This window comes from Onychomys torridus, chromosome 1 (genome assembly GCF_903995425.1).
Source record: "Onychomys torridus chromosome 1, mOncTor1.1, whole genome shotgun sequence".
In the NCBI taxonomy this organism is placed as follows: domain Eukaryota; kingdom Metazoa; phylum Chordata; class Mammalia; order Rodentia; family Cricetidae; genus Onychomys; species Onychomys torridus.
Window position 1 is genome coordinate 29640883 of NC_050443.1, and position 24072 is coordinate 29664954.

General features: G+C 41.6%; 1 protein-coding gene across 8 annotated transcripts in view; it reads left to right on the forward strand.

Moving 5' to 3' along the window:
* The first annotated feature begins 350 nt into the window (after positions 1–350).
* The window catches only part of LOC118594884 (zinc finger protein 585A-like), a 69110-nt gene continuing 45388 nt past the window's right edge, over positions 351–24072 (forward strand). The window contains exons 1-4 of one of the 8 annotated variants that reach the window (XM_036208386.1): positions 351–428; positions 12647–12773; positions 13394–13480; positions 14544–17238. In XM_036208386.1, coding sequence (XP_036064279.1) covers positions 384–428; positions 12647–12773; positions 13394–13480; positions 14544–16885 — 2601 coding nt within the window. In that variant the 5' untranslated portion in view covers positions 351–383 and the 3' untranslated portion in view covers positions 16886–17238. Of the gene's footprint in view, positions 429–4657; positions 4900–4930; positions 5182–8260; positions 8369–10580; positions 10728–12646; positions 12774–13393; positions 13481–14543; positions 17239–24072 lie in introns of those variants that run through there. The other 7 variants (XM_036166723.1, XM_036205459.1, XM_036206912.1 and 4 more) reach the window with 7 other exon arrangements.

Consider the following 24072-nt stretch of genomic DNA (forward strand, 5'->3'; position numbering starts at 1 on the left):
GAGTCCATTCTTGGACTCCTGCCAGGGCACTGCTTGGGGCAGGCCGAGGGGCTCGCTCCGCACATGAAATTGCGTGAGCGAGTTTCCTAGACAAAACAAGCACAACCTCGGACAGAAACTCTCACAACACAAAGGGCTAACATCGTGGAAACAAGCCCCATCCATGATACGGGGCAACATCAGGGAATCACTGTTCTCTGTGTAGGACAGTAAGGGCCAGGTTGGCGCCGGAAGTTGTGTGGCGTCGCGTGTGTTTCTGGGAAATGTAGTCTAGAGACGGAAACTGCGTGGCTCTGGTCTCCTGGAACAAAGTTGCTTAAATGATTTCTGAAAGACCACACCCAGTGTCTGGACGCTTGTGGGCGTTGGAAATCACTGTAGGAATGTTCCAGATGACGATAGGTCGCCCGTTTTGCCATCCTCTGTTGGTAAGCCACAGTGTAGGGTTTATTTGACCCATTTAAGAACTGTGAACGAGGGCTGGAGAGATGGCTCAGCCGTTAAAGGCTAGGCTCACAACCAAAAATATAAGAACTGTGAACGAGTGATTGCTCCTGAATAGGTAGGGCGTTCTTTTACAGCTTAGTTAAAAAGAAGAAAGAAAAAAAAAAAAGAAAAAGAAAAAGAAAGAAAGGAAGAAAGAAGAAAAAAACTATTAATTTTATTTATTTATTTATTTATTTTGAGTCTGGGTTTCACTCTAGGCCAACCTGAAACTCACTATGTAGACCGGATTTGCATTGAACTCACAGAGATCCATCTTTTCCTGTCTCACAAATGCTTGACTAAGAGTGAACTTCACCGCACCCTGTAGTGTAAATATTCTTTTTTTGTTTTTGTTTTTGTTTTTTTTTCGAGACAGGGTTCCTCTCTGTAACAGCCCTGGCTGTTCTGGATCTCGCTCTGTAGACCAGGCTGGCCTCAAACTCACAGAGTTCCACCTGCCTTTGCCTCCCAAGCTCTGAGATTAAAGGCATGTGCCAGCACTGCTTGGCGAAAATATTCTTAAATTAGGAAATAGTGATGTATGTGTAATGATACGGTGCGCTAGAGGCCTTGGTAGGTTTTGGACCAAGGTGCCCCAGCGGGTGAGGCATGCCTTGCGGGCATGGCAGACAGTGGGAAGGTACTCACAAGACACAGCGTCCCTGTGGCAAGTTTATTTTGGGAGGAGGGGAAAAGAGAGAGGAGAGAGAAAGCTAGAAAGAAAGAGAGAGGGAGAGACAGAGAGAGAGAGAAAGGTGCGGGCTGCCTAGGGGAGTGGGGGAGAGCAAAGGAGGAGGGTTTTTTTTGTTTTTGTTTTTTTTTCTTGAAGGGGCTGTCACAAAAGATTATGTCAGGACACTAGGTGGGTCCCAAGGAGGGCGGGTTCAGAATGTTAACAGTGTACACAACTCTGTGAATACACTAAAAACAATTAAATTGTTTGCAGCAAGAGCTTATACAGGGAATTGAACCCTGCATGTGGTCTGAGTCTTTTTATGTCTTATTAGTTATAGTTATGTTGGATTTTTAAAAGAAAATCAGATCCACTGAGGTACAATTTAGATACAATAAAATACACTAATTGCATCTGTTTATTTTAAAATACACCTTTAAACGCTTATTTCATGTGCTTTGCTTCTGTGTATATATGTGCACTACCTGCAGTCGGTGGCCTGTGGAGGCCAGACAAGGACATCAGATCTTCGGAACTGGATTTAGGTCCTTTGTGAGAATAGAAAGTACTCTTAATCACTGAGCTATCTCTCCAGCCCAAGAATGCACTGATTTTAAAATGAGCTATTTGTATATGTCACTGCTGTCACATTTATGACCTAGACTTTTCCGTTTGATTTCTGTGTTTCGAGACAGGGTTTCTCTGTGTAGTCCTGGCTGTCTTGGAACTCACTTCATAGACCAGGCTGACCTCGAACTCACAGAGATCCACCTGCTTCTACCTCCTGAGTGCATGCACTACCGTTACCTGGTTCTGCTTAGACTATTTTTAAACATCAAGCCCCACTCTAATATTCCTTGGGCATCTGTAGGTGGAAGTTTCTCTCCCGCCCTTCCTGTTCCCAAATACACAGCATCTGCATTCCAAATAATTGGCTTGGAGGCTTAATATTACTTATAAATGCTCGGCTGGTAGCTCAGGCTTATTACTAACTAGCTCTTACATTTAAATTAACCCATCATTCGTATCTATGTTTAGCCACGTGGCTAGTACCTTTTCTCAGTACGACATTCTCTTCTTGCTTCCTCTATGTCTGGCTGGCGATTCCTTACTCTACCTTTCTCTTCCCAAAATTCTCCTAGTCTGGTGACCTTGCCTATACTTCCTGCCTGGCTCCTGGCCAGTCAGCATTTTATTAAACCAATTTGCATGACAAATCTTTATAGTGTACAAGAGCATTATCCCACAGCAGGCATTCATTAAGTGAGGCATTCTTCATGTAGAGTTTCTTATAAATGAAATCACAAATTGCTGGGAGTGGTGGTGCACACCTTTGATTCCAGCACTTGGGAGGCAGAGGCAGGCAGATCTGTGTGAGTTCCAGGCCAGCCTGGTCTACACAGTGAATATGGAGTTCCAGGATAGCCAGAGCTATATAGGGAGATCCTGTCTCAAATAAAGGAATGAAATTACATACTAGGTACACTTTTTTTACTTTGGTTTTGGCAAGATGTTTATGGGATTCAAATGTACTCTTTTCTATGTAAGTATTTCCTTTCATTGTTGCATAGTATTCTCTTTTATGAATTCTATGTCTGAGTTTGTATGTCCAGTCACATGTTTGTGGATATTTCTGTTATCTCTAGATTAGTTGATTTGAATAAAGATGACAGATAAACATGTTCTTTCATTTATTTTAGAAAATATGTGGTAGTGGCACTGGTGAATCTTATAAGCAAATATTTAATTTTTTAAGTAACTGCCAGACTGTTTTACAAAGTGATCATACTATTTAATTTCACCAGCAATGCAGGAAACTTTGGTTTGTTCCATGTCCCACTATTGTTGGTCCTTTTTAAAAAAAGATTTGTTTGTTCAGGGCTGGAGAGATGGCTCAGAGGTTAAGAGCACTGACTACTCTTCCAGAGGTCCTGAGTTCAATTCCCAGCAACCACATGGTGGCTCACAACCATCTGTAATGAGATCTGGTGCCCCCTTCAGGCTGAACACTCACTGTATACATAATAAATAAATAAATCTTAAAAAAAAAAAAAAGATTTTCTCTCTCTCTCTCTCTCTCTCTCTCTCTCTCTCTCTCTCTCTCTCTCTCGTGTGTGTGTGTGTGTGTGTGTGTGTGTGTGTAAATTCATACATTAGTGCAGTGCCTGCACAGGCCAGTAGGGGGTGCTGGATCACTTAGAATTTACAGAAAGCTTTGTGAGCTGTCTGTTGTGGGAACAGAACTCTGGTCTTTTGCAGAAGCAGTGTAAGTAGTTAAGGCTTCAGCCACCACCTTGGCTTCTCTTTTTAGTCTTTTGAGTTTAATTAGATTCTTAGAGAGTGAGCCAGGGTATCCACTTAAGGCTTCATTTATGCAGAAAGGGCATTGCCATCTTCAAATTATATTTTATTTTTAGGTGCTTTTAGTCACATCTTGGCCATATTAAATTCTTTCTTTCCTCCCTCCCCCATCTCCCTACCTCCTTCTACACATACCCCAGCCTGGCCTCCTGCCTCATCCTCCAGAGTCCTGAGACTTCAAGTGTGAGTCATCATGCCTGGCATTAAACTATTGAAGGGCTCTAGCCTGCCCAGGCTTAGCAAACATGGCTCTGATAGGCCTTGCCCTTCTCCCCCATTCCCTCTGCCTTGCTAAAAACTGTTAGATTACATTCCTAAAGCTAGCTGCCAAGGTCTGTTCCCTTATTTGGCCACTTCCTCCTCCTGAGGCTGACCACCAAGGTCCAGCAATCAGAAGCCTCCTTTGGCTCACCTAATTAACATGCCCAATAAAAATGAAACACTTCACAGTAACACAGGGGTTTCCTCCTTTACCTTTACACACCGCTGCCACATCTGTCTCCTCTCTGTCCAGAGGTAGTCCTTCCTCCCTCTGGGACAAATGCCCCTGCCCCTTCTCTGTTGTTCCCTTCCACCTCTCCCTTGTCCTCTATCTTGTGTTTGTCTCTTATTCTCTGCTCTCTGGGGCAAATAAATCTCCTTTGTGCTGAGAACCTGGCTGTGGGGGTCCTGGGCAGATACTTTTCCTTTCAATTATTATTTTTATGAATGCTGCCTATTTAGATGGAGACTAATGGAAAAGAATGGGCTTCACGCCTGCACTCTAGTCCATCCTTCAGAAGGACACCTGACTACTCCCCTACCTTGTGGTATCCTCATGGGATTGACCCCAGCTTCTATCCTGTCTCCCAGTGTGGTTGGTTTGTCCCATTAAAGATTTTAACGCTCTTCCAGTTGTTTGTGATACTGATTCTGACGCCACCTGGAGTTGCTGGGGGTTTCTCTTCGGAGCAGATTTCCATTCTGAACTGTCTATCTTGTCCATGAATGATTTTTCTATAAAGCGGATTGTACCACCGTGGTTTCCCCCCTCATTCCCCAGTGGTTCCTCCCAGGAGCCCTCCACAGATTTTTCTCTTCTCTGGATCCCCTGTAGCCTACGGTTTCTTCCAGCAGATGGCGCTGTATTCAGAGTGACAACTAGATTTCTAAGTATAATAGAACTCATGAGCCCAGGTCGAGTACCTTCCTCCGCTCGGATGATGCACAGACAAGGGCCACAGCACTCTGATCTGCGTGACAATTTTGTATTTCATTCTGTGAAATCCGGCTGGATATTGATTTCTCTACTGTACGGAATGGATAAGCCTCAACGATGGCGGCCTACACGAATAGGCATCATTGGGAGCGGCCATGTTCTCCGGGCCTCTCAAGGAATTGTATGCAAATGCTCTTGAAGCTATGTGTTTATGTGTGTGGGTGTGTGCGTGTGCATATGCATGAGAGTGTGTGCGTGTACTCGCGCCTTGTCGACTGTTGGCTTTCTCTGGCTTCACAGGTAACGCTGGACATGCGCAATACTAATAGCCCAAGAGGACTTTTTTTTTTTTGAAGACCGGAAGTGACAGTGGTCCTGGAAGGTGGTTTCTTGCCCGCTGCTGCTATTGAGTATTTCTGTTATTAATTCAATTAACAACAAGAAGTCTTCGGGGATGATTCCGGTTGGTTTCAACTAGAATTCTGTGGAGTCAGCCGTGTGTGTGGACGTCAGGAGTTAGTGATGCGGTGCTGTGTTGATGGTTGTCAGTGGCGGGGATTTCTTCGTCGAGAACGGGACGCGGAATTTTGGAGATTAGAGGTTGGGCGGGTGGCGGGGTGTGAGTGACATTGAGAACTGTCATGAGTGACTGAGGGTCTGTACCAGCCGTGAGATGGTGGTGGCTGTCATCAGTTTGCTTTCTAACCTGGAAGTTCAGCTCATTAATTTTTAGCCACCATTAATGTAAAAGATTTTCAATCTTTAGTATTAGTTTTCTTTATTATTATTCAAATATAAATGGCTTTCTTTTTAAATTTGTTTTCTTTGATCCAGGCATCATTTTTAAGTGCATTTCCTGTTTCAAACAATGTCTCTGGTTAGTGTTCGAGTTGAAAATGCTGTATGGTCTATGCTGTAATCACTTTTCATAAATGTCACATCTAATACATAAAAACAATTCGTTCTTTAATTAATTGTATTGTGCTATAATAAGCATATATTTTAATATATCATATGACCTTATAGATTTTTTTTGTCGTAGTTGTGGGGGAAGGTATATTGCTCATATGTTTGAAGTATATTGTTAGCAGCACTTGTGTATGTTTTCATATAATACATTTACCTATTCTTTGAAAATTCTCTAAATGTATACAATGTATTTTGATCTTACCCATCCTTACTACCTCCCTCCACTTACAAGTACTGGAGGGGGGCGTGTTTCAAGACAGGGTTTCTCTGTGCAGCCCTGGCTGTCCTGGAACTCACTCTGTAGACCAGGCTGGCCTCGAACTCCCAGAGATCCGCCTGTCTCTGCCTCCTGAGTGCTGAGATCGAAGGCATGCGCCACTATGCCCAGCCAACCCTATTTTTAATAATAGGTCTAATTGAATAGCTCAAGGGACATTACGGCAACTCAAGTGTCCACCAGCAGTTTGTAAAAGAGCTCATTTCCCCAAACGCCTTTCCTTTTTGCATGTTTTCTATCTTTTGTCCAGTTTTTAGCCCTTGGCTTTTTAAAAGCAATTGCTAGTTTTTATTTTAATTAGAAAGAACCTATTGGTCTCATGATGAAAATAATATATATATCTTTATTTCAATTTTGTGGCACTTTTTTTTTTCTTTTTTTACTGGGGATTGGACCCAGGACCTCAAGCAAATGCTCTGCCTCTGAGCTATAGCTTCCAAGCAGTTCCCTCCCCCCCTCTCACACACACACACATTTATATATTATACGTTATAGATATATAGTGTGTGTATGTGTGTGTATATTAAAGCTGTTTGTGTATGGGGGCAGCACAAACTTGCTGTTTCACAAGTGTGAAAGTCAGAGAGTAACCCATGGGAGTTGGTTCTCTCTTTCCCACCATGTGGGTCCCTGAGAGCAAAGTTGGGTCATCAGGATTGGTGGCAAGTGCCTTTATCACCCGAGTCACGTTGCTACTTCCTGCCCCCACCCATGTCATATTTTATCATATAAGGTGATCTGCTCAGAAATGTGTGTTCTGTCTTTTCTAGCTTTAGTTTTCCTCTTCTGTGCCATGTGTGGGCATAACTAGATACCCTCTTGGACTTTGCTCCAAATTCTGACAACTAGAGCAGAACTGATAGTGATAGGTCTGTGGTAGTGTTGTGCAGCTATTGCTATTCCCTGGGAATAGCTCTTCCAGCTGCTCGTGGTCTTGAGAGATGCTACACTGTGTAAGAAGCGAACTATTAAAGGCAGGACTTCATGATGCAGCTTCATGAGGTTGTCTTCCCTGAGGGGGTGAGACTTTTGATATGATGTAGCTGTTTGGAAGTCACCCATGCTCCGTTGGTCACCCCTCCCCTGCACTCTGTAAGCCAGCCCCATAAACTCATTGGCCTCACCAGTTTGGACTTAGGTGAAATTCTTTTTTTGTCTGTTGTTGCTCTATTGTGGGGTGATTAGACTGTAGCTCACATTTCCCCCAGTGAAATAGCACCATTCACAACCCCTTGCACACTGCTACACAAATACAGACTCCAAAACATTTTGAATAGTTTTGGGGTGTCTAAAAGTTAAGTTTTCCATCCTGCTTGAGTTTGTATACTGAGCAGCATGTGATGGTTGATCTAGTTTGCTGTTTTTCCATGTGGTAGCCAGTTATAGCAGCATCAATTAGAAAAGGAATGTCTTTGGTACACTTGGGTATATTGTCTTACTTATTTTGATTATGTTGTCTTTACATTTTGATATTTATTTAAAATTTTTTACATTTATGTAGTGTGTATATGTGTATTAGTGTGCTTGAGCACATGCCATGGTGTGTGTGTGTGTGTGTGTGTGTGTGTGTGTGTGTGTGCATGAGCACATGCCATGGTGTATATGTGGAGGGGAGAGGACAGTCTGCACAGTCCAATTTTCTCCTTTCGCCATGTGAGTCTTGGGGATTGGACTCAGGTTGTCGGATTTGGTAGTAGGTGCTTTTTATCCTCAAAGATGTCTCCCCAGACCCAGATTTTCTTAAATTTTCTACTCTTCCAGCACTGTTTATTGAGTGTAGTTCCTGGTATAACATTTCAGCATCATTCTGGGTACTAGTTAGAAGCATAAATTCTTAAGTCCTTAGACCTGCAGGAGCAGAAATTAGGCTGAGAATTTTTAATTGATTTTGATAATTCCTCTGGAGCAGTGGTTCTCAGCCTTCCTAATGCTGTGGCCCTTTAATACAGTTCCTCATGCTGTGGTGACCCCCAAACAAAAGTTATTTTGTTGCTACTTCATAACTGCAATTTCATATGGTTCAGGAATATAATGTAAATATCTGTGTTTCCCAGTGGTCTTAGGTGACCCCTGTGAAAGAGTTATTCAGCCACAGGGGGTTATGACCCACATGTTTTGAACTATTGCTCTGTAGTGCTCTTGGGAACTTGTAGATGCCCAAGATGTATTCCAGTGGTAAATGTCTAAGTATTAAGGACTTAATCTTTCCAGGCTCCTTGCAAGATCTTCCACCAGATTCCATATCACCTCTTCTCTACATCTCTGACTGAATTCATAGAGAACCATTCAGCTTCTGGTTACTGAGAGAACAGGGTGGAGACCCAAAGTGACCTTGCCAACCAACTGCACTTCAATCCAGGAAACTACACCATTGACACTAGAGGATCCTGGAAGTTCCTGTGAGGTCAGCACGAGGAATCCTAGGGGTGGGACTTCCTCCAAGAAATAGATGCCTCTGTGTAGATGTAACCGTCTTGTTAAATAAGAAACACAGAGCCAATTGCAGAGTTAAAAACCAAGAGGTCAGAGCAATAGCTGAGAGCCTTACCCTTCACTGCTTCTGCTGTCTTTCCTCTCTGCAAGAGACCTACTTCCTGTGTCCTGTCTTTTTTATAGACTTTCTGTTCTGTTTTCTCATTGGTTGTAATCCCAGCCACATGACCTCCTTGTCACTGCCTGTCTGTCAGACCTCCAGGTCGTCTATGGTTGGTATTGAGATTAAAGGCGTGTGTCTGCCATGCTGGCTGTGTCCTTGAACACACAGAGGTCTACCTAGCTCTGCCTCTCAAGTGCTGGGATTAAAGGCATGCACCACCACCGCCCAGCTTCTGCTCTGGCTTGTTCTGACTCCAAGGTAACTTTATTAACATACAAATAAAATCACATTTCAATACAAATAAAATATCACCATACCTCTGATTTGTCACTAGAGTCTCAGAGGAAAAGCAGAGGCAACCAGACTCTTAAACCTGGTCCACAGGGAGCAAATACTGATTTTTTTTTTTAAATCAAAAACCTAAGAAACACCTGGGCAAATGTCTCCAGCTTCAGCGGCAAGGAGGGTGGACCACAATGAAGAACCATGGTGAAGGACCATGATGAAGGACCACCATGACCACAGTGAAGGGCCATGGTGAAGGGCCATGGTGAAGGACCACCATGACCACAGTGAAGGGCCATGGTGAAGGGCCATGGTGAAGGACCACCATGACCACAGTGAAGGGCCATGGTGAAGGGCCATGGTGAAGGGCCATGGTGAAGGGCTGTTTGTCATCCTACTGTCCCTATCTTTTTTCTGTGGATACTATTCTTGTTAGGGTTTTTGAAGAAATGGCTCTGTTTCTTCTCAAATTGCCACACAGAACACAAACATTCTCTTTATTCAGTTTTTGAAATTCCCACTTCTCAGTGTCTCCAATTTCTATTTTCCTCCACTGTTTTGTTCCTTGTTGCTGCTTTCCTTTCTGGGAAATGATGTTAACTTTGTCTCTTACCCCTCTGTTGAGCTACCGATTACCACTATTGACATTTCATTCCAAGTTTTAATTAAAAAATTTTTAGTTTGGAGTTGTTGAGATGGTTCACTAGGTACGTTTGCTTGCCCTGTAAGCTTGGAGACCCAAATTCAATTCCTGCAACCCACATAAAAGTGGAAAGAGAGAACACACTCCACAACGTTGTCTTCTGTGCTCCATATACCCATCATGGCATGTACAAGCACACACAGGCCCTTTAGTCTGGGGCTAGAGAGGTGCCCACCAGTTTCATGAAGTCTTCTGGCCCTCCTGTTCCAGGTGATCCAGTGCTCCTTTCTGACCTCCTAGGGTACCGTACACATGTAGTGCACATACATACATGTAAACAAAACACTCACACGCATAAATAGAAATAGTAAATTTTTTCTTTTTTAGCCCTTGGGCTGCAGGATGACTTGGTGGTTAGGAATACTGGCTGCGCTGGGCAGTGGTGGCTCATGCCTTTAATCCCAGCACTGGGGAGGCAGAGCCAGGCGGATCTCTGTGAGTTCCAGGAAAGGCGCAAAGCTACACAGGGAAACCCTGTCTCGAAAAACCAAAAAAGAAAAAAGAAAAAGAAAGCACTAATAGTCATTTGTATTGGTGGGAATAAGAGGGTGTTTACGACCTTTACAGTTGAATAGTGCTGACTTCTGTCTGTGCTTAGATATGATTACAGAGTGGTCTTTGAAACATTTTCTAATTACTCTTTATCAATAAAAAACTCGGGAGTCAGATATTGGGCTAAGAACCTGATTGATCAGAGAAATGGCAGAGAAGCAGTCAGTGACTTCCACTTTCTCTCCTTCTTTGATCCAAAAGGGATGAGCCTTTCTCTTATCCCCTCCCTACCACTTCCCGTGTCTCTCTATATGTTGTCAGTCCTCCAAAACCACTGTGGCTAGTTTTGGTTTGCTGTTAACTAGATCTGCCTCTGATTCAAATAAACTTTATTGGCAGTCTCAAGAGTGTCAGGGTGCGATCAAAATATCCCACAACAGGTCTTGATTTTTGTCTTCTGCTGCAGTGGCCAGACAGTGAGTCTTCTTTAATGTTGACTGCCTGTGAAGTCGTGTGTGTGTGTGTGTGTGTGTGTGTGTGTGTGTGTGTGTGTGTGTGTGACACCATGGAGAGTACCATAATCTAGGTAATCCCATCAATCCAGCTCCTAGCAACACTGAAGCCCACATGATAGTACCAGACCCAGCTGTCAGCAGCTGCTTTTCTTATTTAAAAATAAAGGAGCAGGTAAAAGTATTGACTCAGAATCAAAAGAAACATACAAGCCAGGTGGTGGTGGTGGTGGTGGTGGTGGTGGCGGTGGTGGCGGCGGCGGCGCCTGCCTTTAATCCCAGCACTCCGGAGGCAGAGGCAGGTGGATCTCTGTGAGTTTGAAGCCAGCTTGGTCTACAGAGCGAGATCCAGGACAGCCAGGGCTACACAGAGAAACCTTGTCTTGAGAAAGAAGGAAAGAAAAAGAAGGAAGGAAGGGAGGAAGGAAGGAAGGAAGGAAGGAAGGAACAAGCTTACCGCTGCATATTTAGTAATAGGAATTTAAGATGAAAACCACCTAAAATGATGATGAATGAATCTTACTGATAATAAGAATAATATACAAAGAATTACAATATTTATTAACATATCTTTAAGGAAAAATGAACAGAGATCACCTCTGACCCATCTGTCCGGTGGCCCACTGTCTCCTAGATAGTTTCTGTTATATTCTACCTAATAGGCTTTCTGCACTCCAGATCAAGCGGAACTGAAAAAGTAAAAGAACAGGTTTATTTTGAGCAAAGCAACCCCCAGGTGAGTTCTTCAGCCCCCGAGATTAAGATAGGAGAAGTCACATGGCTGGACTAGAGCAGGATGCTCATGTGCCCTGTGGGGAGGGGAGATGACATGTCCACCACAAGCTGGGTTTGCGCCCAGTTACAATGCTTTGGATGGGGACTTGGGCCACTGTCAGCTTGAGGGGAAGAGCTGCCATAGCCACTAAGAATGCAGAAGTGGGCTTTTTGGTGGTTCTCCTCCACTGGAGATTCTCTGAGAGGTTGGGGTTTGGAGAGAGAGAAATGGGGCCCTCCAAATCAAGCAGGAATGAGCTGGAGGTTTTTAACCTAATACTACCTATGGCACCGAACTTTTGTAAAGCCTTTCAGTCTGCCCCTACAAGTTGCATGCTATACCCTGTCCTTCAAAGGCTGAGCTGAAGTGGTGCCCAGGCCCCTGGAACAAGCTATACCCAGCAAGGTGATGTAATACAACCTCTACATGAGCCCCAGGGGACAAGGCACAGTGTCAGCTCCTTGTTTGGAGAGAGCATAACTGTGTAGTCTATAGCCAACTCCCTCAGCTGTGCTTAGCATCTGGGAGGCTGCAGGAAACACTAGGGTTGAAGATGCAGAGTTCTGCTCTGGTTTCATTTCCTATTTCTGCAATTAAAAAACAAAACCAAACCAAACCCTCACAAAAACAACATAATAGAGAAAGGGTTTATTTGGCTCACAATTTCAGTTACAGTCACTATGTGGAGATGTCACAGTGGCAGAAACTTGAAACAGCTAGTCACACTGCAGTCAAGAGCATAGAGAATGCATGCATGCATGCTTACCTATGCTCAGCCCCCTCAGCCCTGCCCCGGGCTTAGGCAGTTTAGGATCCCCTATCTAGGAAATGGTGCAGACCACAGTGGGCTTTCCATCTCAAATAACATAATCAAGACAGTCTTCCATAGGCCAACGTGATCCAGACAGTCCCTCACTGATACTTCTTCCTGTGATTCTAAATTGTGTCAAGTTGACAAAATTAACCATTACGGTGCCCAAGGTAATGATGGTTGCTGGGATCCTCTTACCCTCCTCATTCTGAGCTGACTGCTACTAGGGGCCAGGAGAGCAGTGACAAGGCATTGCTTTTTGTTTTCTCATGTGGTCATTTGAGGTTTCTGTGACTCTTCTGATGTCCCCAGGGTCTTCTTTAGTTGTTTCTGTTTGTTATTTTGGCAGTGAGATGAGTGTTAGTGTTTCTACTTGGTCATCTTGCTGACATCACTCTCCAGGGCATTTTACAAATGATTGGAAGACAAAAACAAAATCCTTACTTCTAACTATGTTTGTCCACACCCTGCAAATCTGTTTACACTGAACAGGAATTTGCTCTTACAGAGATCAGTGTCCTTCATGGATGTGACTATAGATTTCAGCAGAGAAGAATGGCAGCACCTACACCCTGATCAAAGAAGTCTCTACCAGGATGTGATGCAGGAGACCTACAGTCACCTGCGCTCAGTAGGTAAGCAGAGTCCCCGTGTTATCTGAAAGGAAGTGTCACTGAGCATATTCTTTTCTAATTTGGATGTCTGCTATGAGGTATCTTAAATATGTCTTTTTTTTCTTTTTTTTCTTTTTTTTTGCCAGAGCTGAGGACCGAACCCAGGGCCTTGCACTTGCTAGGCAGGTGCTCTACCACTGAGCTAAATTCCCACCCCCATATCATGGTTTTTGTATATGTTTAACTAGGATTTTTTTAAAGATTTATTTCTTTAGTGTGTGTGTGTGTGTGTGTGTGTGTGTGTGTGTGTGTGTGTACCATGAAAGTGCAGTACCTGTGGAGGCCAGAAGAGGGCATCCAATTCACTGAAACAGGATTTATAGGCAGTTGTGAGTGCCCAATGTGGATACTGTGAACCAAGCCTTCAAGTTAAGAACAAGTACTCATAACTGCTGAGCATCTCTCTAGCCCTGTAACCAGAGTTTTGTTTTTTAATCTCCTTTATGTACTCTAAAGATTATTCTGTTCATAGAGATCTGTGATTATTTAAGAACAAATTCTCATTAAACAAGAAGACTCTATGGATTGGGCTCTGAAACATGAGTAGTTGGACCTAGTCCTTTATCATTTTCTGTGAACAGGATATCAAGTTCCCAAGACAGAGGTTTTCATGCTGGAGCAAGGAAAGGAAACGTGGGCATTGCAGAATGAGAACCCATTCTGTGTAGGTGAGTGAGTGTGACCCATTTAGGTGGGAGGCAAGGATCCTCAGCAAAGCAAGAGAGAAAATCTCGGCTGTTTTGAGCAGGATTGGCACCTTAGAAATGCTGTTAAGATGACCTCTAGAGGGTTGAGGATTTAGCTCATTGGTAGAGGGCCCTGAGTTTGATCCTCAGCTAAAAAAAAAAAAAAAAAAAAAAAAAAAAAAGACCTCTAGGGAAACTTCTAAATCTTTTTGTATGGCTTGAGGACTCTTAACATTGACTTCTCAAGTACTGAATATCTTCTACCTGGATGACCTTTGTTATATCTGTCTTCTTAGATTTACAGATTCTAGCTACCTCATCCTTTTTTTTTTTTTTGTGAGTCCCATCTGACAGGGTCTTTCCTTCTGCTGAGGTGATTTTTCTCTTGTTGTTGTTTTATCACTGTATGTTACTGATGAGGCCGGCATTTCACTATAATCTTCTGTTGCAGACTTATGATATGGGGTTGGTAATTCCCTTTTATCTCTTTGGCTCACATTCTCCTCCCTCCCTGTGATGGCAACATTTAAAAATCATCATGTTACGAAGTCTAAAATAAATTTGAGCTATATAACAGTTTATAGAAATGTCACTTTGCTCTGTGCACCTTGTTCTTCGCTTTAGTTTGTTCTCATCTGCTTGTATGTAATACAGCTGCCTGGCTGTTCCTCTAACTGATGTACTGTGTACCTGGACAGTTCTTGTCCATCACAGCCTTCTTTATCAAATGACTACCCTTCCTTTCTCTGTGTTCATCCTGGATAAGATATTTGTTCCCTGCCATGCAGCCTCTTCTAGCTGTACTGCAAACTAAAATAACATGTTTCACCTTTAGAAAGGAAGTTAGCTTTACAGCGGGGAGTTCCGAAAAAACCTCTTTGAACATTGAGCAAGAAGGTAGGTTTTGTTTTTGTTTTTTTTCTTCCAGGGCTGAGGACCGAACCCAGGGCCTTGAGCTTGCTAGGCAAGCACTCTACCACTGAGCTAAATCCCCAACCCCAAGATGGTAGTTTTACAAATGATATTTTCTCATATTTCATTCTAGAAGAATTGCAGCAGATTGGTGACCAGAAAGAGACCTATCAGCAAATAGCAAATAGCAAATCAGCAAGTGATGTTATTTTCATCAAGAAGACACTGGATACAAAGAGTCATTATGGATATAAGACCATTAGAAAAATAATTCATGTGAACCCATACATTGTTCTTCCTCCTAAAAGACCCCACCAGTGTGACTCATTTGGGAATGATCTGAAGCATAATTTATATTTACAGAATCATAATGAAAATAATGGGCCAAAGAGAGTTAAAAAGATTCCTGAATATGGTAAAATTTCATCTTATACCGATGCTGAACATACTGTAACAGGAGAGAAATTATGGGACCATAATCAGTGTGGAAAAGTCATCAATTATGAACAAGTACCTTGTCAATATCCAAAAATTTATATTGGAGAGAAATCATATGAATGTGCTGAATTTGGAAAGATCTTCACCCAGAAGTCACAGTTCAAAGTACATATGAAATCTCAAACAGGAGAAAAACTCTATGTATGTGTTGAATGTGGGAAGGCATTTTCACAGAAGCCAGAATTTATTATACATCAGAAAACCCATACTAGAGAGAAGCCCTATAAATGCAATGACTGTGGAAAATCCTTTTTCCAAGTATCTTCTCTCTTCAGACATGAGAGGATTCACACTGGAGAAAAGCTCTATGAATGCAGTGAGTGTGGGAAAGGCTTCTCATATAACTCAGACCTCAGCATACATCAGAAAGTTCATACAGGAGAGAGACATCATGAATGCACTGACTGTGGCAAAGCATTCACACAGAAGTCCACACTCAAGATGCACCAGAAAATCCATACAGGAGAGAGGTCCTATATATGTATTGAATGTGGCCAGGCTTTTATCCAGAAGACACATTTGGTTGCACACCGAAGAATTCACACTGGAGAAAAGCCATATGGATGCAATAACTGTGGGAAATCCTTCATTTCCAAGTCACAACTGCAGGTCCATCAACGAACTCACACAAGAGTGAGGCCCTGTGTATCTGCTGAATATGGGAAAATCTTCAGCGGTAGTTCCAACCTCATTACACATAAAGAAATTCAAATTAGAGAGAAATCTTCCATCTGCACTGAATGTGGGAAGGCCTTTACCTATAAGTCAGAATTAATCATTCATCAGAGAATTCACACTGGAGAGAAACCTTATCAGTGTAGTGATTGTGGAAAGGCCTTTACCCAGAAGTCAGCTCTCACAGTGCACCAAAGAATCCATACAGGAGAAAAATCATATGTGTGCATGGAATGTGGGCTAGCTTTCATCCAAAAGGCACACTTGATTGCACACCAGATAATTCATACTGGAGAAAAACCTTATAAATGTGGTCACTGTGGGAAACTCTTTACTTCCAAGTCACAACTCCATGTACACAAACGAATTCACACAGGAGAAAAACCTTATATGTGCCATAAATGTGGGAAGGCATTCACCAACAGGTCAAATCTCATAACACATCAGAGAACTCATATGGGAGAAAAATCCTATGTATGTTCAAAATGTGGGAAGGCCTTCACTCAGAGGTCAGACCTGATTACACACCAGAGAATTCATACCGGAGAGAAACCATATGGATGCAGTACCTGTGGGAAAGCCTTTACCCAGAAATCACACCTCAATATACACCAGAAAATTCATACTGGAGAGAGACAGTATGAATGCCATGAATGTGGGAAAGCCTTCAATCAGAAATCAATACTCATTGTTCATCAGAAAATTCACACCGGGGAGAAACCCTATGCATGTACTGAATGTGGTAGAGCTTTCATCCGAAAGTCAAACTTCATCACCCATCAAAGAATTCATACTGGAGAGAAACCTTATGAATGCAGTGACTGTGGGAAATCCTTCACCTCCAAGTCTCAGCTCTTGGTGCACCAGCCAATCCACACAGGTGAGAAACCTTATGTGTGTGCAGAATGTGGGAAAGCCTTTAGTGGTAGGTCAAATCTCAGTAAGCACCAAAAAACTCATACCGGGGAGAAACCGTATGTCTGTTCTGAATGCGGAAAGACCTTCAGACAGAAGTCAGAGTTGATAACACATCATAGAATTCATACTGGAGAGAAGCCTTATGAATGTAGTGACTGTGGGAAATCTTTCACTAAGAAATCCCAGCTCCAAGTGCATCAGCGAATTCACACAGGAGAGAAGCCTTATGTGTGTGCTGAGTGTGGGAAGGCCTTTACTGATAGGTCCAATTTGAATAAGCACCAAACAACACACACTGGAGATAAACCTTATAAGTGTTTAGTCTGTGGCAAAGGCTTTGTTCAGAAGTCAGTGCTCAGTGTGCATCAGAGTATTCACACTTAAATGGTATGAGGAGAAACTCTTTGAGGAAATGTCTTATTATAATTACTGTCTGTGAAACAGAATGCTGTGTATATTATTGTAAATAAAAATGCCCGTGTAGCAGTGCCACACATTAATGCTCAGAAAAGGACCCCAGAGAAGGTGCTGAACGGGATTATGGAGACATTTCTACATACTGAGAAGGAAGCTGCATCAATTTGATACAACAGAAACTTTCTCATGAGAAAAATACAATGGAACACTGTTACCAAGTTCTTCACAAGGAAGACTATGTTAACTCCTGATGATGAGAATCCTATTGGTGGAATTGGTATAGTGCCAACTAATTGAATAGTAAAACCATATAATATACATGACAGTGATAGCCTTCCTTTCTGTCAGTTGTTTGTTGCATGTATTAACAGACCTGTGGGTGTGTTTGCATTCTTGGTTGAATGTAAGATATTTGTGCATATCCAGTGCTTCTGTTGAGAGAGATATAGTGCAGGAATGGGTATGGCATTTCATGCCTATAATTCCAGCCTTTGGGAAGAACTGAGGCAGTAGGGTCACCAAATGATAGAAAAAGACCACACTAAAAACATATATGGATGCAACCTTCAGAGTGTAAGTGGACTTCCCATTGTCATTTACACCAGAACCTGTAGCACACTTTATAAGGTACCCATTGTAAGTGTTACAGCTCTGGGGGGAAAGGTATCCTGGCCATCAAAAGCCAGACTATACCTACAGCTCTGAAGAGAAAGGCATCCTGGCCTTGAGAAGCCAGGCTATACCTGTAAGTGGTACATCTCTGAAAAGAAAGGTATCCTGGCCATCAGAAGCCAGGCTATACCTGTAAGTATTACAACTCTGAAGAGAGAGGTTTCTTGGCTGTTGGAAGCCGGGCTATACTTGTGTTACAACTTTGAAGAGAAAGGTTTCCTGGAGAAGCCAGGCTATACTTCCTGCCTGGCTACTGGCCAATCAGTGTTTTATTTATCAAACAGTCATCCACAGCACTTCCCCTTTTTCTTTATTTCCAGAAAGGAAGGTTTTAACTTTAACATAGTAAAATTACATATAACAAAACAATTATCAAGCAAGAATTACAGTTACAATATTAAAGAAGATATCCTATCTATCTATCTTTATTTGTGAGTATAAGGTTTTATATCTGACTTATCTTTTATCATAACTGAGGAAATCATAACTTTAGTCTTTATCTACATCAAAGACCTCAGAAGGATATATGATTACCTGAGAAATGGGAGAAGGATGCAAGCAACTTTCGGGAGTCTTGCAGGGTAGACAGAGACAGCTGGCAGCCTGTACAGTCACTGAATGTTCCTTTGTAAAGTTGGGGCATCTGTCTTCAGCCCAAAAGTCTAGAGTCTCTCAATCATTTCTCTCTGTGTCCTGTAGAATGTCTGGCAGTTTCCTCTGCGAAGCAGGAACCTGAAGGACCATTTCACCAAGCAAAATTTAGTGGTCACCTTTCTATGGGTCCTGTATGTCCAGTTGATCAAGCAGTCCAGGCAAGAACAGTTTCTTGCCCACATGGCTGTTTTTGACAAGAAGAATATAAACTCCACATAGAGTGTCTATGATGCCCATCCTCCTCTCTTAAGTAAATTGGTGCTACCAGGAGCAGACATGTCTCACTGTCCAGAAAGTCTACTTTTTGTTTGTTTGTTTGTTTGTTTTGAGACAGGGTTTCTCTGTAGCTTTGGAGGCTGTCCTGGAACTCACTCTGTAGACCAGGCTGGCCTCGAACTCACAGAGACCCACTTGCCTCTGTCTCCTGAGTGCTGGGATTACAGGCGTGCACCATCACTGCCCGGCTATGTCTACATTTTAAAAAACATTTTAAATGTCATATTCTGTATGTCTTTGAAGTATTTGAAGATTACCTATCTATCTGAAATATATCTATGTATACCTAGAAAACTTAACATGACTATAAGTTTGACTATTGTAGAAGACTAATTATTTCATTACAATTTAAATGAGTTGTATAAACATAATACCTTAAACAAGAGTAAAAATACACATAAGTATAACAAAATTAACTTTAAATTTGTATCAATAAACAAAAATCCATAGCAATGTAAAACATTTTAAAACAAGTTGCTCTTTAAAAGTAAGTTCAATAGTCTACCCTTTCATCTTATCATATCTATATTATAACCCTTTTTTTCTTTAGATTGTATTTATAATCAACCTGTTTTAAATAAAAATATTGGTTTTTCTCTGTCCCACACCAGAGGGCTTTTCTGATTTGGGACACAAGAATCTCTTAATCTTTTCTTTTAACAATATGTCTGGGTTTAGTGAAGGAGTGACCCAATTCCATCTCCGAAGCCAGCTTGGTATATTTGGGAATTTGGGCGTAGCTTTTCTTACTACTTCCTGCTGGATGGGGGCCCTGTGTCTTATGGGGACACAAAGAAAATTTTAGGCTTATGGGGTAGTATGAGAGGCTATATTGTATGAGCCAGTTGCCTTGAAACCATTCTGAATGTTGGATCATCTGGGCCATGGTGTCATCAGAGACCTTTCAGGGGATCTTGGCTGGTCAAACCTGATGTGTCTTAAACTGGAACAAATCCATAGCCTCTGGCTTTCTGTGGAAATAAAAGCAGAGCCTCCTTTCCAAAGCAACATATCCTTATATCCAAATTTGAAGTCAAGGTACCTTTAAAATATACCTATTGGCTTAACTCAACAGCTTTTACAATCAAATGTCTTTCTTTGGTTACAAATATCAAAGACAACATAATCCAGATTCTCTGTGTGATAGCCATCTTTATGTGGCTTATTTTTTATATTACTTTTACTTTCTCTTTAAAGATTTTATTTTTAAAAACTACATATTTCTTTATATAACTGTATATGCTCCTTTTTGCTCCTTTTTTCCAATCCTACGAACATTTTTACACACATTGTAAAGCATTTAATGTCTTCTTCCATCTCAATCTGTTTATTGTGAATCTATTGTTTTAAACTGTAGCATTACTAGAGCTAAAATAGCAGCTTTGGCTGGTGACTCTGCCCACCTCAGCTTCCCAACATGGCGGTGGTACGTTTACTGCCAGCTCTAGGTCTGGAGCCATGTGTACCATCAACTATCAGAAGCAGTTTTATCAAAGTAGTGCATAGCCCAGAAACCTTTTTTTTGTTTTGTTTTTTGTTTGTTTTGTTTTGTTTTGTTTTTTGGACTAGCAAAGGCTAAGTCCACCACGCAGCATAATGTGCCGCTTGCAGGCACCTCATTCCCGCCATACTGTAGGTCAAGCACACATGCCAGGAACCCGCCATAGTAGCTCAAACCAGCATGTTGTGGCATCTAGCTGCCCTTATGAGACATGAAGTAGGAACCTGGTTTTGGTTCCATTTAGAATTTCTTATTAAATATTTTCAGGTTTAAGGTGGAAACTCATGCCCCATGTTGGGCACTATTTGTAGCTAGAGTTTTCTCTTGGTAGTTAGAGTTTCCTGCCTGGCCCACAGTCAGGACAAATCTCTTACCAGCCAGTCCCACAGCTGCTCAGACCCAACCAAGTAAACACACAGAAACTTATATTGCTTACAAACTGTATGGCCATGGCAGGCTTCTTGTTATCTAGTTCTTCTATCTTAAATTAACTCATTTATTTTAGTCTATACCTTGCCGTGTGGCTTGTGGCTTACCGGTACCTTTCATCTTGCTTGAATGGCGGTGGCTGGCAGTGTCTCTCTGCCTCAGCCTTCCACTTCCCAGAATTCTCTTCTCTGCTAGTCCCGCCTGTACTTCCTGCCTGGCTGCTGGCCAATCAGTGTTTTATTTATCAATCAATCATCCACAGCAGAGCTGTATAGGTACAATACCTTGAACAAGAATAAAAATATATGTACAGTATTTTCTAATAAAATTAATCTCAAATTTGTATCAATATACACAGTTTGTATACAATATATAAAAATCCAATCCAATGTAAATATTTAAAACTAGTAGTTGCTTTTTAAAAGTAGATTCAATAATCTACCTTTTTCTTGTATTTATATTCCTGTTTTTAATTTTCAGAGGAGGTTCAATAATCTATCCTTTTATTCTATCATATCTGTATCTATTTTTCAGAGTACATTCAATAATCTAACTATTTATCTTATCATATCCGTATTGTCCCTTTTTTCTATTTAGATTCAATAAGCTACCTTTTTATCCTATCATTTTTATATAATACATTTCTATTTCATATCCCATTTTCTTCTTTTAGAAAGAGATTGACTATGATCAATAACAATTTTTAACCAACCTCTAGACAAAGACAAACATCCATAATCCATTTTGGGGGAATGTGGGCATAGTTTTCTAGGCTATTTCCTGCTGATTGGGGGTGCTGGTAGTCTTATGGGGACACAAAGAAAATTTAGGATTATGGTCAAGTCCTGATAGGAGTAGCCTGTGAGGATGTATCATCTCAGCTAGCCATCTCGAAATTGTCCTGAGCAGTTTGTAGTCCAAAGCTGATCTTTGGGTGGTGTTTGTCAGCTTAATGGCATTATCATTTCCATGTGGGATCGTCATTGTTGGATCACATCATCTGTTCAAAGTCTTCAAAGGTTGATATTAGGCATGGTCATGGTTTACTGCAGAAAATCTTTGTCTTGGGACAAGTTTTCTGGATACTTTGTACTTTTTCTTCAAGTGTCTCATTTGTCAAGTGGTCTTCAGATTCCTTAGCTGTTTGCCTTCATTTTCCTGAAAGACAAAACCAAAACTCTTCCCCAGCCCTAACATTGGGTAGTTTCCAAGTCTAATCTTTATCAGTTTTGATTTATAACTTCTCCTTAAATTTTTGTTTTATTTTCTAAAGCTGTCCTATCACCCAGAGCAGTATGGTTTCTTACAATAGGCATTAGGTTCTTTAATTGCTCTGGGAAGGAGTTTCTCCCATGAAAGGAAAGGACTGAACTGAACTTGACATGGGGGCCTGTGAGAGACCCCTCAGGGCGTTACCCTATGGCAAAGGCAAAGGATTGCCTTGTCTGTCCCTTGTTGATCTACGTTCATTAGTCAATATCTGCCTTTGCCACACCTTCTGCACAGTCCAGAAGGGAGGGGCATTCTGTTGGGATTATTCCTTGAGGAAACATTATTTCTAGGAATGCCCTGTTTACAGTCCCTTTTTAGGTGACCTTGTTTAATGCAATTAAAACATTTGACATTAATATTTTTCTTTAAACCTCTGGAAGTCACTTCTCCTATCCAAGCATCATCATAGTCATGAGATCCAATATTTATTGTATCTCAGATCCATTCCTCCAAGGGTGCTGATCTTGCCTTTAATAGCCTAATTACCCTTTTGCATTGTGCATCAGCATTTGCAAAAGCCAGAGATTCAACTATTATCTGTCTAACTTCTGAATTTGGTATCATTCTATTCACTGCTAAAGTCAGTCTTGTGAAGGTTTCTTTTGTGCTCTGTAAAACTTTTGTAAATGGCTCAATTTTTCTTTACTACTTCTTCAATTCTGTCCCAAGCATTCAATGCTGACACTCAGTTAGAGGTGGATCTTCATGCCCAACTCTCCTCTGCCATACTGCAGTTTTTGCTGTGGCGTCACAATCACTGTGAGTTCACTCTCCTGCTGTGTTCAGAAAACATAGTTTCTTTTAGTCACTCGTCACCCACCAGCTCTGACTCTTACGCTTTTTATGTCCCCTCTTCCACAATAATCCCTGAGACTTGAGAGGACAGGATGTCATACATATGTTCCATTTAGGGATGAAAATTTTGGCCCTTTTCTGTCTTTTATGCTCTGCACCTTGGCCAGTTGTGAGTGTTTGTATTAATCACCATCTACTGCAAATTGAAGCTTTTAATGAGAGTTAAGAGATGTGTTAATCTATGGGTATAACTATAAGTTAGGAGCAGTAGTAGTAGGTTATGCCTTAGGGTCTATGACTTGTCCAGCCATAAGTTCTTGCTTGTAATGGTGCCAGTTTCATCTTGTGGATCTGATCTTAAATCCAATCAGAAAGTGGTTGGTTACTCTCATGGTATTTTTGCCAGTATTACATCAGTAGCCATGTCTTTCCTGGCCAGTTATTATTATGGCTCACAGTGTTCATAATCAGGTGAGACCTGATGACTACATTTCTCCTCCAGCAATACATAACCCCTTTCAGCACTATGAAAGCCAGCTAGTAGGGATGAAGCTTCCAATGAGTACCAGATTGATTTCTCTATGTTCTATGACCCATGTATGCTGAGTTTTCCACAATAAGGTCTTACCATCAAGTTCTAGAGAGTAACCAAAAGAATAGGCAATAGCCTGTAATGTTTTGGGTTTCATTAGAGGAATTTAAAAGCCCATTTGTGGGCCTGAATATGTAGCTCAGTTGATAGTATACTTGTCTAACATCTACAAAACCCTGGGTTGAATCCCCAGCATCACCTAAATTGCACACTTGTGATCTCAGGTGGGTGGAGTTAGGAGTCTTAGTAGTTCAGAGTTGGCCTCTACTAGATAACACATTTGAGAGCAGCATGGGCTACATAAAACTGTGTCTTGAAAGAGAGAAAGAGAGAGAGAGAGAGAGAGAGAGAGAGAGAGAGAGTTTATGCAACAGAATGAATCTACAAACTTGATAAAAAATTGAAAGATCAAGTTTGATCAAAAGAAAGATTAAATAAAATTCCAGGAGTGGTGGCACATTACTTTAACTCTAGCATTTGGGAGGCAGAGGCAGATTAATTTCAATGAGGTCAAAGCCAGCCTGGCCTACATAGTGAGTTCCAGGACTAGGACAACAAAGGCTATATAGACTCTATCTCAAAAAATAAAAAGATTAAGCAAAATTAACACAACCTAAAATACATATTATCAAGTGGCCAACAGATGCATTGTGGGAGTCACTAGCACTCAAAACAGCTTATACATTGAATGCAATCCCTATTTGCCTTAGTTAGGGTTTCTATTGCTGTGAAGAGACACCAGGACCACAGCAACTCTTATAAGGAAAATATTTAGTTGGAATGGCTCAGTCACAGTTTCAGAGGTTCAGTCCATTATCATCATGGTGGAGAACATGGCAACACACAGGCACACATGGTGCTGGATACATCTTGATCAGAAGGCAACAGGAAGTAGTCTGTGACACTGAGTGAAGCTTAAGCAAAAGATCTCAAAGCCTGCCCCCACAGTGACACACTTCCTTC